At 54.3% G+C, this 12,703-nt stretch overlaps 3 protein-coding genes across 3 annotated transcripts; 2 read left to right on the top strand and 1 right to left on the bottom strand.

Moving 5' to 3' along the window:
* Positions 1-2,471: 2,471 nt before the first annotated feature.
* On the top strand, positions 2,472-6,148 carry BXZ73DRAFT_41717 (uncharacterized protein; the record flags this gene model as incomplete). Its single annotated transcript, XM_048018823.1, has 12 exons — positions 2,472-2,702; positions 2,764-3,051; positions 3,127-3,273; positions 3,311-3,552; positions 3,621-3,849; positions 3,903-4,109; positions 4,140-4,197; positions 4,252-4,616; positions 4,669-5,095; positions 5,129-5,349; positions 5,412-5,582; positions 5,645-6,148. Coding segments are annotated over 12 exons (3,090 nt in total), but the record flags the coding sequence as incomplete, so codon positions are not given.
* Positions 6,149-7,637: 1,489 nt separating this feature from the next.
* Positions 7,638-9,245, top strand: BXZ73DRAFT_98150 (uncharacterized protein; the record flags this gene model as incomplete). Its single annotated transcript, XM_048027612.1, has 8 exons — positions 7,638-7,940; positions 7,996-8,106; positions 8,175-8,258; positions 8,309-8,440; positions 8,493-8,648; positions 8,702-8,843; positions 8,913-9,051; positions 9,107-9,245. The coding sequence occupies 8 exons, from the start codon at positions 7,638-7,640 to the stop codon at positions 9,243-9,245; spliced, it is 1,206 nt and encodes a 401-aa protein (XP_047881242.1).
* A 1,719-nt stretch (positions 9,246-10,964) lies between these two features.
* Positions 10,965-12,466, bottom strand: BXZ73DRAFT_98149 (uncharacterized protein; the record flags this gene model as incomplete). The annotated part of the gene is made up of 10 exons (XM_048027611.1): positions 10,965-11,090; positions 11,144-11,255; positions 11,309-11,467; positions 11,526-11,822; positions 11,873-11,962; positions 12,018-12,041; positions 12,096-12,145; positions 12,197-12,269; positions 12,322-12,364; positions 12,424-12,466. The coding sequence occupies 10 exons, from the start codon at positions 12,464-12,466 to the stop codon at positions 10,965-10,967; spliced, it is 1,017 nt and encodes a 338-aa protein (XP_047881241.1).
* Positions 12,467-12,703: the final 237 nt, after the last annotated feature.

Raw genomic sequence — 12,703 nt, 5'->3', positions numbered from 1 at the left:
GGCCGTGAGCGCAGGCCTGCGCAGGCTGCCTGCGGTTGATTCCCGAGAGACGCGAGGCTTCGGAAGACTCGGGGCGTCGGCCGAGAGCATTCGTCGCGGGGACGCGGGAGCCGCAGACGGATGTCGCAGGCTTGCGGAGCGCGCCCTCCATGCACTACACGTCCAATCGACCATTATATCCTAGAATAGATCGACTGGATTTGCGCACCTGAAGATTGTGCGGGGTTTGCCAGGATGTACGACTGATGAAGCACCATATCGGGCCAGACCTCAACCTGGAGGCACGCAGGGATGTTTCTGCAGTATCCTGTTTCACATATGGACAAGGTACCGGTTGGAGCATACGAGATATCATCCGAATGTAGTCGTATGTTTTTGGCAATTTATCGTGATGCATCGGTCAAGAAACATGCCAATCTATTAATGCGAGATCTTCAGGAGTTGTATGTGAGATATTGTATCTGTGTTAACTGTTCATCGCATGGCTATAACGGCGTCAGGGTAAACACGAGGTGGACACTGTTGGCGGCACAGACAAAACTACTAGGTATAAAGGAGGATGCTTCTACAAAACAATGGAGACATGGTATCTGAAACGAGCCCAAAGCTCGCCATACACATCGTATGAACCACCGAACACTTGTCTACGGTCCATGTTATATACCCAGTGACGAACAAATACACCGTCAAGCGCGATATCAGGCGACCATCGTGGCCATTCGCCCGCAGGGAACAAGGGATGGGCAGCGATGAACGCGATCCAGAACGCCTCCCGGCCCCAAATCCAGAGCGCGGAAGAGCGATCTTGGACTTGGGAGAGGAGCCAGTCACTGATCTGCGCCGACATCGCCTGCCAGTCTTGCCCGTTACGAGGGTTGAAAGTAAACGGTATTGGAAGGAAGGGAGGGGGAGCTCCGTGAAGAAGCTCTACAATCTTGAACGAGAATTAACAGTCTTGAAACACATGAGGAATCGCGACACATACCTGGGCCGTTTCAGCCTCACTGTGTATCTCTACTCCCGGTGGATTGGGTGAAGCCGTAGCGGATATGAAAGAGAGTGGAAATATGTGAGAGGCGTATTCAACAGGCAGGAAGACAGCGATGTGGAGGGGCTGTGGTGGTGGGGGTCAGCACAGTCAAAACTCGAGGATTAGACTCGATGAGACACTCACTAGTTTGCGGTTGCGTAAATCAGCCGGAAGGTGACCAAGGAGTGAAAGGTGAAGGTCAACAGGATGTCGTAGAGATCCTGTGGAATTGACATCAAGGTCAAGGATGGAGGAGTGGACGGCGAAACTTGACATGGTGAGAACGCAAGAGAGAGTGAGAGGCCAGCAGTGTCCGAATCCGGTTTGCGCGCCAGCGCTTTCAGGCCGGTTTCGCAGCACATGATCATTCGTCCGATTTTGGCGCCTTCAGCAAGAGGCTGGTCGCGCTCTTGAGTGCGACCGTCTCCCGCTCCTCGTTCAACCATCAATATGAAAGACGAACCAAAAACTATCGGAGAACTTGTTAGAAGTCGAGGTGACAACACTTTCCTGCTGTTGAACTTTCAGGATGCTGATTCATGTCGTCCCCGCTCTGGCCAGAGTTTGTGCGACTGCGCGGGCAAGAGGTTCGATGTGCAATATGTCCCGCATGTTCCATCAAAGGCACTCGGCCCACTATGCTGGCAAAAAATGCTGTTTCTCACTCACACTCGACCCAACACAAACGAGCGCGACTGCTCCAGCGCCGCAACTCCAAATTCCGAGACGTCAGCAGCTCATGCCGGTCATCCTCATTTCTCACTGCGACTCGTCGGATTGGTGCGTCTCCTATGGAAGTAGACACGCGAGAAAACGTGATGGATCGCCCTGCTACAATTTGTGCTCCCACAATGCTCCGCTCTCCGTTTGTCGTCACCTCTGATATCCTACCGACGAATATACACCGCATTCAACCTCCAACAAATAGCGACTGCTCCATTCAAACACCGTGGCAAGGTGTTTCTGCAGTTCAGAACGACAAAGATGGGCTCATGTCTCGAGTGTGGGCCAACTCTAATGCACAAGTGTTCGAGTTGGACGATACGTTCCAGTTCTTCGATCTCTTTGCGGATGCTCTCGACACTACCAATTCTGGCGAACACCGGGAAACACGCTTTTCGCCCGGAATACATCTGTCATGCAACAACGAGATTGGTGACCTTGATGATGGATGCATGGACGCTCTTCATACCTCGCAGATTCAAGAAGGTAGGAGCTCTCTGAAGTTTGTGTCCACTCGCTTGATCTACACGACTTACTTCCCATCTACCCTTGTCAGACACATGTTGCGGGGTGCATGCTGCGGGATCTCGATGTGCATGCACGTCAGGACAAATAAAACCTCCGGCCGAGAACCCGGCTTATCCTTGGTCGTCTATGGCGGTAAGTGCCCCAGCGTGTGATTCTTATATCCTACTTCTGACACCTTTCGGTCTAGGAATTCCTTACGCATACTCTGTTTAGTTCGACAACGCTGCGCTTCTCGGACGCGCAAAAACGAGCTGTTCTGAGCTGGGGAAAGGCGATGCACGCCGTTGATGTGCCGTCCATGTACGCCTTGAAGAAAGCAGACACTGCTATCCGAGAACTCGACCACAACATCACTCGCAAGGTTGTATCCTTGGCCGGCAATATTTTTTACATGAACGAAGTCCGCGCTGCCATTGCAAAGGTATAACACATTATTTCTCCGCAGCTCGTCGCTCTCGGATACTTATGGATAACCGGCCCAGGACTTCTCTAATCCACTCACCAGATACGCTATGACAGACTACCCTCGCGCAAATGCGAATTCCGTATCCCAGGTGCACGACGGCTCTAAAATGCTTCAGGATCTTCCAGATGAACTCTCCTCACCTGCCGTTCGAGTGCGCGGACACATTTTCTTTGTGAACGAACTACTGCAGACTATTCACGGCACACTCTATATCCCCGAACGGTTCTTTTATGCACCTGTGGAGCCTTCAGAGCGGAGCCAGAGCGTCAAGGTGGACCATGAGCTTCACGCTCTCGTGCGCGAGGTCACTGTACTTCCAGGCGTGAGGCTTCTTCCGTCATTCGGAGGTCCGAATGGCAACTGAAAGATACTATTGCAGGGAAAATATCAGGTTGATTCAAGACGCGTCATCGCGCCCATCTCCTGGTTCGATCTCTCATACGCCGAACTCGTTGAACAGGGTAAAATGTTGGCGGGGTTTGAAGGTATATTTACTTGTTTTAAACGGTGTGTGTTGCGACTCATGGTATTGCGCAGATGGCTCATCTACATATGCTGCTAAGATGCCAAATCCGCTTCGCGCTAAGGCGAAAGGTCGAATGGTTTATGCCGTTCCTTTGATCGTCTTCATGGACGACGTTTCTGGAAACATCTCCAAGCAGTGGAATAAGCACCACGTAATCTATATGTCGAACGCAAGCCTCTCTCGTGAGATGCTCGAGAAACAATTCTGTGTTCGCTTTGTCACCGCATCTCCACACGCCTCCCCTATGGAACTCATGGCTGCGATGAAAGAGTCAATCTGGTAAGTGCTCTCAGGTCGCACAACTGTTGCTCGTGTGGCTGACCATTTGGACGATGCGTCGATTTCAGTCAGGCCGCAGAGGCTGGGGTTGAAGCATGGGACTGCAAGTACGACGAGGAAGTGCTACTACAGCCCTACGGACTATTCTTTGCAGGTGACAATCCAATGCAAGCGGAAGAATGCTGCCATGCCGGTCTCAATTGTAATTATTTTTGTCGCACGTGCTTTATCGGTGGTACGACGGCCCAGAAAATGACTGCAGAAGGCTTTGCGAAGATATTCCAAGTCAGTACTCTCGTTTTCATCAGTTCTGATTCAGAATAGTACGTATATCTAATCATTTATAGGAGTGTGAACCTCGTACTCCGGCAAAGACACTTGAAGAGGTCAGACGACAGATCAGCGGGACGTTCTTGTCGGGAAACAAGTTGAAGGATGGCGTAACGGCGACTGGGGTGAAAGATTCCACCACGACGGCCATCCTCAGTTCTGTTGTGGAGCTGGGAAAAAAACTTCGGAAGCGTCCTGCCGGTACACTAGCACTGCCCGAAAACGAAGTGCGCAAGAACCTCGAAGAAGCCCTTTAGAACGCGCTACACGGCACCGAGATTGAGAGCCACATAAATCCTTTGATAGGAATGCCAGGTATGATTCACTTCGCGGTGCACAACCGGTATGATGATCATGTCTGAAAAGCAGTTGTAGGTGTTGACATCCATCTCGATACCCCGACTGAGATTCTGCACACCGTGCTTCTCGGAGTGGTGAAATATTTCTGGGGCCAGACCATGCACATCCTCGACAAGAGCAATCATTTAGACCTGTTTCAAACTCGCCTTGCTTCTGTCAACGTTGAAGGACTCAACGTGCCGAGTCTCAATGCTGAGTATATGGTTCGATACAAGGGTAGCCTTATCGGAAAGCATTTCAAGAGCATCGCACAAGTAATGACATTTCTCATCTACGACCTCGTTCCAATGTCAGTGCTTGACGCCTGGTATGTCATCGGAAAACTTGTTGTACTTCTGTGGCACACAACCATAGAAGATCTCGAGACGTACCTGGTGCGTCGAAAGTCATGTGACTGACGTTCGCCGGCTCTAATTGATGATGCAGGCCAACTTGTCACGAACCATTGAAGACTTCCTCAATCTCACAGCACAGTGTTCGCCCAGCATTCTCCTCCTCAAACCGAAATTTCACTTTCTCGTTCATCTTCCTGCATACATTCGCCGTTTCGGACCTGCTATCGTATTCTCCACGGAGCGGTACGAGAGTTTTAATCACATCTTCCGCCTCGCCTCAGTCTATAGCAATCGCCAAGCCCCAAGTCGTGATGCATGCAGATCGTTTGCGCTCAATGATATTGTCAAGCATATCGTGACTGGAGGGCTCTGGAGGGATCCCGTAAACCACAAATGGATGCGCGCAGGATCAGCGGTGCTACGCTATATCGCTGATCATCCGAACCATTGCCGGATCCTTGGGTTGCCCGAATCGTGTGAAGACGAGTTGATTGGTATGTGCGAAGTTTATAGTGTGCGTACATTCCATTAACAGGTTAGTCCCGCTGCAGGAACATCAAGACTTGTACCAGACTCGGCCGGGCTTAGCGTGAAGATATGGAGCAATACACACACTGGTCGCTTCCTGAAGGGCCAGGATCCAGCCGCGTACGCTCAGTTCTCGGGACAAAGGTTCCGCGTTGCTCGGGCAGTTGTTGTTACTAATAGGGACGTTGCTGCCGTGGGGGGAGATGTGTTGGTGAAGGCGGCGCCGGCGTGTGATGACGACCAGGTATGCCACTCTCGTACTGCCAGGGACCCTTCCAAATCGAAATATAATACTTCCATGTGCAGTCGAAAACCTCCCCAGCTCGGATAGAAGAGATTCTCGTCCCCATGAACTCCGGACAGAATATCGCATCGCACGTCCTTGTCACTTTCCACGAGTTCTTACCTACCCTTCACCATCGCCTTCGTCTTCCACGGCTTTTCATGTCCACTCAAAAGTGTGTACTTCCCGCATCGGTATGTCCTCGCTCTATGCTGTATGTTTTCTCCTTGTGAAGGTCTCTTTGCATCATCCGCAGGACATAATTTGCGTCATCAATCTCCAGCACGACTGCTCAGGCTCGGAGTGCAATAATTTCGAGAATTCTCAAGTCTTTCAGGAAAGATTGAAGTCTACGAGGACGCGCGCGGTCATCAAGCACAACGAGACGAACGCGTACATACTCAATACTCATTCGATTCACAACTACGACCACATCCGATCTGCGCTTCCTCCCGCATTAAGGCTACAGCTAGACACTCCATGTGTCTCAGAAGCAGACGTAGCTGATGTTCGTCAAAAGGCTGTCCAGAATCTCATAGCGCGGAAAAAGAAGTCTAAACCCCTCAACGAGCAGCAACAAACTCCGGCGCCGGAAGATGATACGATTCTAACTGTGTTACCATTCGAACGAGCCCCTCGGAAGAAGCGGGCAGCGCTCAAGACGCCGAAATCGGTCAGCAGTGGCAGCCGTACCAAGGCTGGTGCACACAAGCACTCCGATCAGCAGCCCCTCAGTTCGATGTCTGTGAGTTTGCCCTGAATAAATTTGCTATTACACTGTAAACTGATCATGCTCATCTAGCAGACCCAGCCTTCACTTCAATGCGGTGATCCTAGTGTTTCTGGTAGTCGATCACCTCAAGTCTCAGCCACTGGCACATCCGATCTGCTGGCACCGATCAACCCTCCATCGTTCTCACAGCAGCGTAGTTCAAATGAACAGCCTTCCCTCTCATCAAGCGCCTCCTCGCTCGCTCCGCTAGAAACTTTCTTGAACGAGTCGAGCTCGGTGAAGACGTATACAACGTGTTCCACGGCCTGGGCATCGAGCTCGACGACCTTGGCCGCTCCGCACGCATCGGGGATGACACAAGATTGTCTACTTCCCGAATGGCACAACGCTGCCAACGTGGCACTCGTCTCATCTCGCTACCAAAGCGAGCGAACATCAACTGCTCACAATAGGGTTTATTTTGCGGATCAATCTGAATACCTAGACCATGAGCAATCCGCTCTGGCACATCCTTCACACCTGCAGGTTCCAGGCCAACCATCAGATGCCATGCTTCCTTCGACCCGCTACCACAGCGAGCAGGTGCAGCCCGCTTATGGAAGCAATTTTGCGGGTACTTCACCACACCCAGACCACGCGCAATCCATTCCGCGTCTTTCACGCTTCCAGATCCAACCATGGAACTTCGCCGCCTCACCATCAGGCTCGACTAGCTACTATCGCAGCGAGCACATGCAGCGTGCTTACAGGGCCGATTTTGGGAGTCTCTCGTCGCACTCTGGACACGTACAATCCGTCTCACACCCTTCAGACTTCCAGGCGCAGCAAGAACTACCACGTATGCCATCACAGCAAAGCTTCTATCTATTGCAGTTGTCATCGGCAGGTTTCTTCGGTGCGGGAAGTCCAGAACCCCATCCGACTCACTTCATGCATCCGCCCCCTGCCAGCACACTGGCCATGAGTTACTCCAATTCACATGGCTATTCGGTACCGTCGGCGCAGGGCTTCGGTCAGCAACTGCGATCTCCAAATCCACATCTACGTCCGGCAATGTATCGGCCCGACTCGTCGCTGCGCCCGCTGGGTGCCGGTGTAGCACACCCATACCAGCAGCCTCACAGACAGAGTGTCTTCCAAGCCTCTGATGACTCTCACCATTCATTCGGTAGACCGTTCATTCGCCCTCCCGACACCACGCAAACTCAAGTTTGGGAAGCATCTTCGTCGGATGCATATCACAGCTATGAACACGATGTAAACTACGTTCAGAATCCGGGAAGCCTTCTTTAATATGTAGTTCTTTGACATAAAAAATAGTGCTTCTTGCATGTTCTTCAAAGCCTTGAGGAATGTGCTCACTTTCGACTCCAACACTTACGTCTTGGCGCATTTTACGGGGCAGGCAAATACAGACAAACAAGACACTTCTCCAGCGCGCGTCGCGGATGTCCTCCCCCCCTCCGTCCACCGTCATGTCCCTTGTCTGCACCGGCCTGTGCTTTGCTCTCATCCCATGCTTAGCATCTTCGAGCGCGCCACCGCAAACCCGCCCCCGTCCACGCAAGGACGAGATCAAGATGCTGCGACTCCTGGGGGCCCCGACGCTCCCCTCAGCCCCGTCCGCAACGAACTCCGAGGTGAATTGGAGCGGACCCCGCTTTTCCTCGACTCTCCTATCATGAATGTCGCTCTACGACGCCCACGACCCAGCGACGACAACTACACTGAGGTTCAGCGAAAGCGTCACAGAGACGAAGCGAACGCGGTCGCCACTAGCGCTGGGGTTGACCGGGAGGAGCTGATGCGCTTTGCAGAGGTCAGTTGTTTGCTCATCTCTCTGCCAACTGGTGCAGTTAACAACCATTACCTAGCTCCCAAGTCCTGCCCACATGTTAATCCATCTCAAGGCTGATTCCATGCTGAGCAGGAAGCATGATCGCCGGGACGATCTCCTTAAGCACGTCATGACGGGCGACTTCGAGGTGAGTTATCCATTTCATAGCACGTGCCGCAAGGCTGAGCACAATTGTCGCGACAACCGATATGGCAGATCTCACTCTCCTACCGCATTCAAGTATGCTTCTTGGCTCCCAATATTCCTTCTTACCTCGACCAGACGCAAGACAGAGTCACGGTATGTGTCTAGCATCTTGAATCCCGCTTGAGCCAATCGCCCCACTCCAGAATCTCATGAGGATGCATCCTGGGAGTATGGGCCTCCCTCTTGACATCCACGAACACTACGGCGTGTTCGAGAAGGCCGCTGGGAAGGTTGCTTTATTGAATGCACGAGCTCGTGGGGTCATTCGCCAGAAGGTGAGTACGCTCCAGCTTGACGGGCTTCCAGTACTTATCGTCCTGAGCACAGATCTTGAAATCGCTCGGCTCTAAGTTGCCGCCTGGAGTCAAGCATGACTGGAAGATCGGGAAACCGAAGAATCTCGTACAGCTGGCGCAGTCGTTGATTCCCAAGAACACCTCGGTCGCGATAACCAATGCCCATTTGCTCAGGTTTGCTGTGCTGGTACGTTTCGCACTTCATCAATATTACTCTCCAGTGCTGACATCGAATTGTAGCGGCAGTTGGTGGTCGATTTCTTCACCGGTCTGCATGAGGCGCACAAGTGCCCCAACCACGCACCTTCTCAGCCGTCGCCCACCCCCACAACCGGCAGTGACGGCAACGACAACGGCAACGGCAACGGCAACGACGAGCAGGGTGCGTCCGGCACCTCCAACACAAATGAACGCCGCTCTGTGCCCCCGACTGCTGGCGACAATTCTTAAGCACCTCAAGCACCCGCGGTGGGCGAATATGACCATAACCAGCTCTGGAAATATATCGATGCCCAGTTGAACCACCAGAGGAGTCACATCAGCTACCTCTACAAGGACGACAACGAGAATCAGGCCCGTGCGTGGCAGAGGTCAGGATCCGGTCTATAGTGTTACTTTTCGGACACTGATTCGATTTCGATGCAGGTATCTCAATGAGCAGCTGCAATCCGATCTCGAGAAGTACAAGCCCAAAGGCGCTGGGTCCTCTCCGCTCACCGTTGTCGAGTCGACCCCATTCCCGTGGCAAGAGACCATCGAGCAGGCCATGCTGTGGTACGACTGAGTTGTCCACTCATCGACTTGTTCCTCAGAGCTCTGAGTCTCGACGATCGCGTCCAACGGTACATGCCTTCAGTGTCAGAGTCCATATCCCTTCATCACGCCGACTCCGTATAGCATCTCCTTAATCACACTGTGTACACGCCACCATACCTCCCCGCACATGCTCCGTCCATCCTACATCACTTGCACTATTATCGCTTTCAGTACGTAGCTTTCTCGCATCTGCACACTGCATACTGCCTGCATGCTCCCTCTGATCGTCGCACGATACTGCATACCATTCCCGATAATACACCTGCTAGTACCGTTTCTACATGTTCACTATCATGCCATGTGCGCGGTGCCCTCTTGGTAATGTCATGACTGGGACATTTCGGTCGGGGTTCTGACGGTATGTCCTGGGGCTCATCACTAGACACAGTGCCGACACACCACAGTGATGGAGCGATGTCCATTCAGAATGTTTCACGCGACAAGTACAAAAACATAGGTGCGGCAGTTCCAGTCTGACACGAGTGGGGAATCAGAACGATCTCGTGAGATATTTCCGCTACCGGATGTCCTGAGTTATATCCGACCATTGGGCGTGTACCTCGGCCCTTCGCAGCGCACGCAGAGAAGATGAAGATGTGGACGTGGACGGGCGCGAAGCTGCGCGGAACGCCGGGGTTATCCGGCTCAAGGGTACAGCAATATACGAACGATAGCGAGCGACGCGGTGTCTACCTTCTATATACCCATGGGAGGACGAGAACGAGTGGGAGCGTGCAGTATCTACGGATGGATGCGGATGCGGATGCGAACGGTGGGATGAACGGACGGACAGATGTATGTACGGGGGAACGGGAGCACACGACAATGCGACGAAGATAGCGGGACCAATGCAACATGCCAGGGGGGAAACGAGCGACAGCCGAGGCGGAGAAGGACGGTGGGGGTGCGCGTGCGCGTGTTCTGGGGACGGCGACGGCAGGGAAGAGCAGTCGCGGGGGACGAGCCGTGGGGGCGCGCGCAGCACATACAATCGTGGGGGAGGCGAAGGGTCCGGGTTGGGTGGCCGCAGTGTTCCGTGGGCGAATATCCGTAGGGAGGGGCGGAGGCAATTCGTAGCCACGTGCGAGGGGTAGAAAGGAGGGACCGGAAGAGGCAAAAGAAGAGGTTTGATGAGCGATCCACACGCGCACGAAAGGGGGATCCACGGCGAGAGCACCAGAGGACGGAGACGGATACGGGGGGAAATGTGCACTTTATACACAGCAACGACGTACAAGGGAGAGCAGGTGGCAGGTGCAGCGGAACGACGGGTGAATGGTATTGAGACGATCGACAAGGTATATGAACTTCTTTTAACTTTCTTTTTTCGGGCGACGGCGACGGCGAAGAAGCGGTGAGCTTGGAGGAGGGGTCGGCGTACCCACTTCCCCCCACGCGAACACGGAAGGGGGACGTGCGCGAAGAGCATGTGTAAGGTATGCAAGACGGGAGGGGCTGTAATGTAAGAAGATCCAGCAAAGAACTTCGCCACCCACGGCGCGCCCCCGGGAGCTCTACTAAACGCTCCGAGAGGCGGGCCCCTGCGGGGCGCAGCAGTTCGCGCGCGTCGGCGGCCCCTGGCCCCGACAGGCGGACCAGCGCCGTGCGCAGCGAACACGCGCCCCCGCCTCTAGCTGTCACCCCCGCCTCGGGGCGGGTGGACGAGGGCGCAGGAGGCGCGCGCAGCTCAGTATGGCGGGCGCTTGAACTCGCGGCTGATCTCGACGTCGCCGGTCTCGAGGTCGGGGATCTGCGTCTTCTGGCCGGCGTCGTACTCGGAGAGGTGGTCGTCCGCCATGGTGAACGTCTGCATCTGGAGCTGCTATGAGTAGGTGCTGTTGATTTGTGCCGCAAATGACGACTGACCTGGACGTGGACGCCCTCGCCCTTGTTGCTCTTCATCGTGCCGCGGGAACCGACAGGGACGGTGGGAGTCGTGCCCATGGGGGCGGCGCGGAAACTGTTACCAGTGCTGACGCTGCAAACAGCCGCGTGAGTACATCGTGTGCGGCTCGCCATTCGAGTACTTACAAGACCTCGGGTCCCTTGTTGGCGAAGTTGGTGAGACGACGAACGGCGCGGCAGGCAACGATGGTGGAGAAGATCGCGGCGGGTACATTGAAGATGACGCTCATGATCGCGTTCAGGTTGAGCAGGATGAACACGACGGCCAAGAGGTTGGAGAAGAAGCTGCAAGTCCCAGGTCAGTCGATGCGGCAGAGCGTCTGACACCAGATCGGAAACGCACGCAATGAAGAAGTACACGAGACCGTCCTTGAAAAGGAGGGACATAAGCTGGGAGCGACCGCCGCGAACGCCGAGGACGAGCTTGTACATGCTCAAGAGGAGGACGACGAGGTCGAAGGCCATGGAGTAAATGAATGTCGCAGCAAGGATGGTGTTATTGGTTCCAGACACCACACAGCCTTGTCCAGGGACCCAGATGGCAGTGAGGAGGACACCCTGGAGGATGAGGGACCAGTGGCCGAGGATGATGATCACGAGAGGAACGATGATGCGCTTGTCGTGTGACCACAGAGCGATGCTGGGATGTGGGTGAGCGGGGCGATTCAAAGGGGGAAGAGAGAGACGTACGTGCGGATGGAGAGGTTGATGCTAGCCAAACCCGAGGCGGCCTGACCCATGATCTGGTTGAAGGTGTAGAGCGATTGACAGTTGATCTCACTGCATCCCAGGATCAGCGCGGGGTTGACGGCACATCAGTGTTAATGGGACGAACACGGTGGTGTCGAGGGCGATCAAACTATAATAACGAGTGAGCACAGATCGCGCAGTGGACGGTGGAAGGGATGCTTACATGCCGATCATGGTGAAGAGCAGGCAGTACCGGTTGAGGAAGTAGAACACCTGGAGCGGACGTCAGGACTCGCGAGGGAGGATAAGCGAAAGGGGACTGACGGCCGGGTAGTGGAAGCGCCTCTTGCCGGTGAGGAAAGACCAGTCGTAGTCGAGGGAGGTGACGACTTCCCAGCTATCGGGGGAGGTGAGGACGCGTCGGAGGGGAGGGAAGGAGAGCGACGGACAAGTAAAGACCGGCGAGGGCGTGCATAACCTTGAGGAAGATGGCTAAGGAACGCGATTTGTGTTAGGTAGAACGGGAGAAGAGGGAGCCTAAGTGGACATACCGCCATCGAGCGTGAGCTCTTCGACAGAGTTCCAGTCTGGCATGGTGTGAGGCGGGGAGGGGAGGGGCGGAAGAGAGGGGGAGTGAGACGGGGGCGGGTGCGGAGGAGCGGGGGCTGCTCTGGGGCTCTCGGGCGGGCCATGGGGGATATTAAGTGGACAGAGAGCGTGGGCTGAGTATGGGAGGAAAGCGCTGCCGGGAAAGCAGATCAGAACCGTCCCACGCCTGCCCGAGCGCCCAAGCGCCCATGCGAGCTGGGTGCACCTTGGGCCCGGCTTCCT

The sequence above is a fragment of the Epithele typhae genome (assembly GCF_022376455.1).
Source record: "Epithele typhae strain CBS 203.58 chromosome Unknown BXZ73scaffold_6, whole genome shotgun sequence".
Classification (NCBI taxonomy): Eukaryota; Fungi; Basidiomycota; class Agaricomycetes; order Polyporales; family Epitheliaceae; genus Epithele; species Epithele typhae.
The sequence above is the reverse complement of the archived record's forward strand: the minus strand, read 5'-3'. Positions and strand labels throughout refer to the sequence as shown.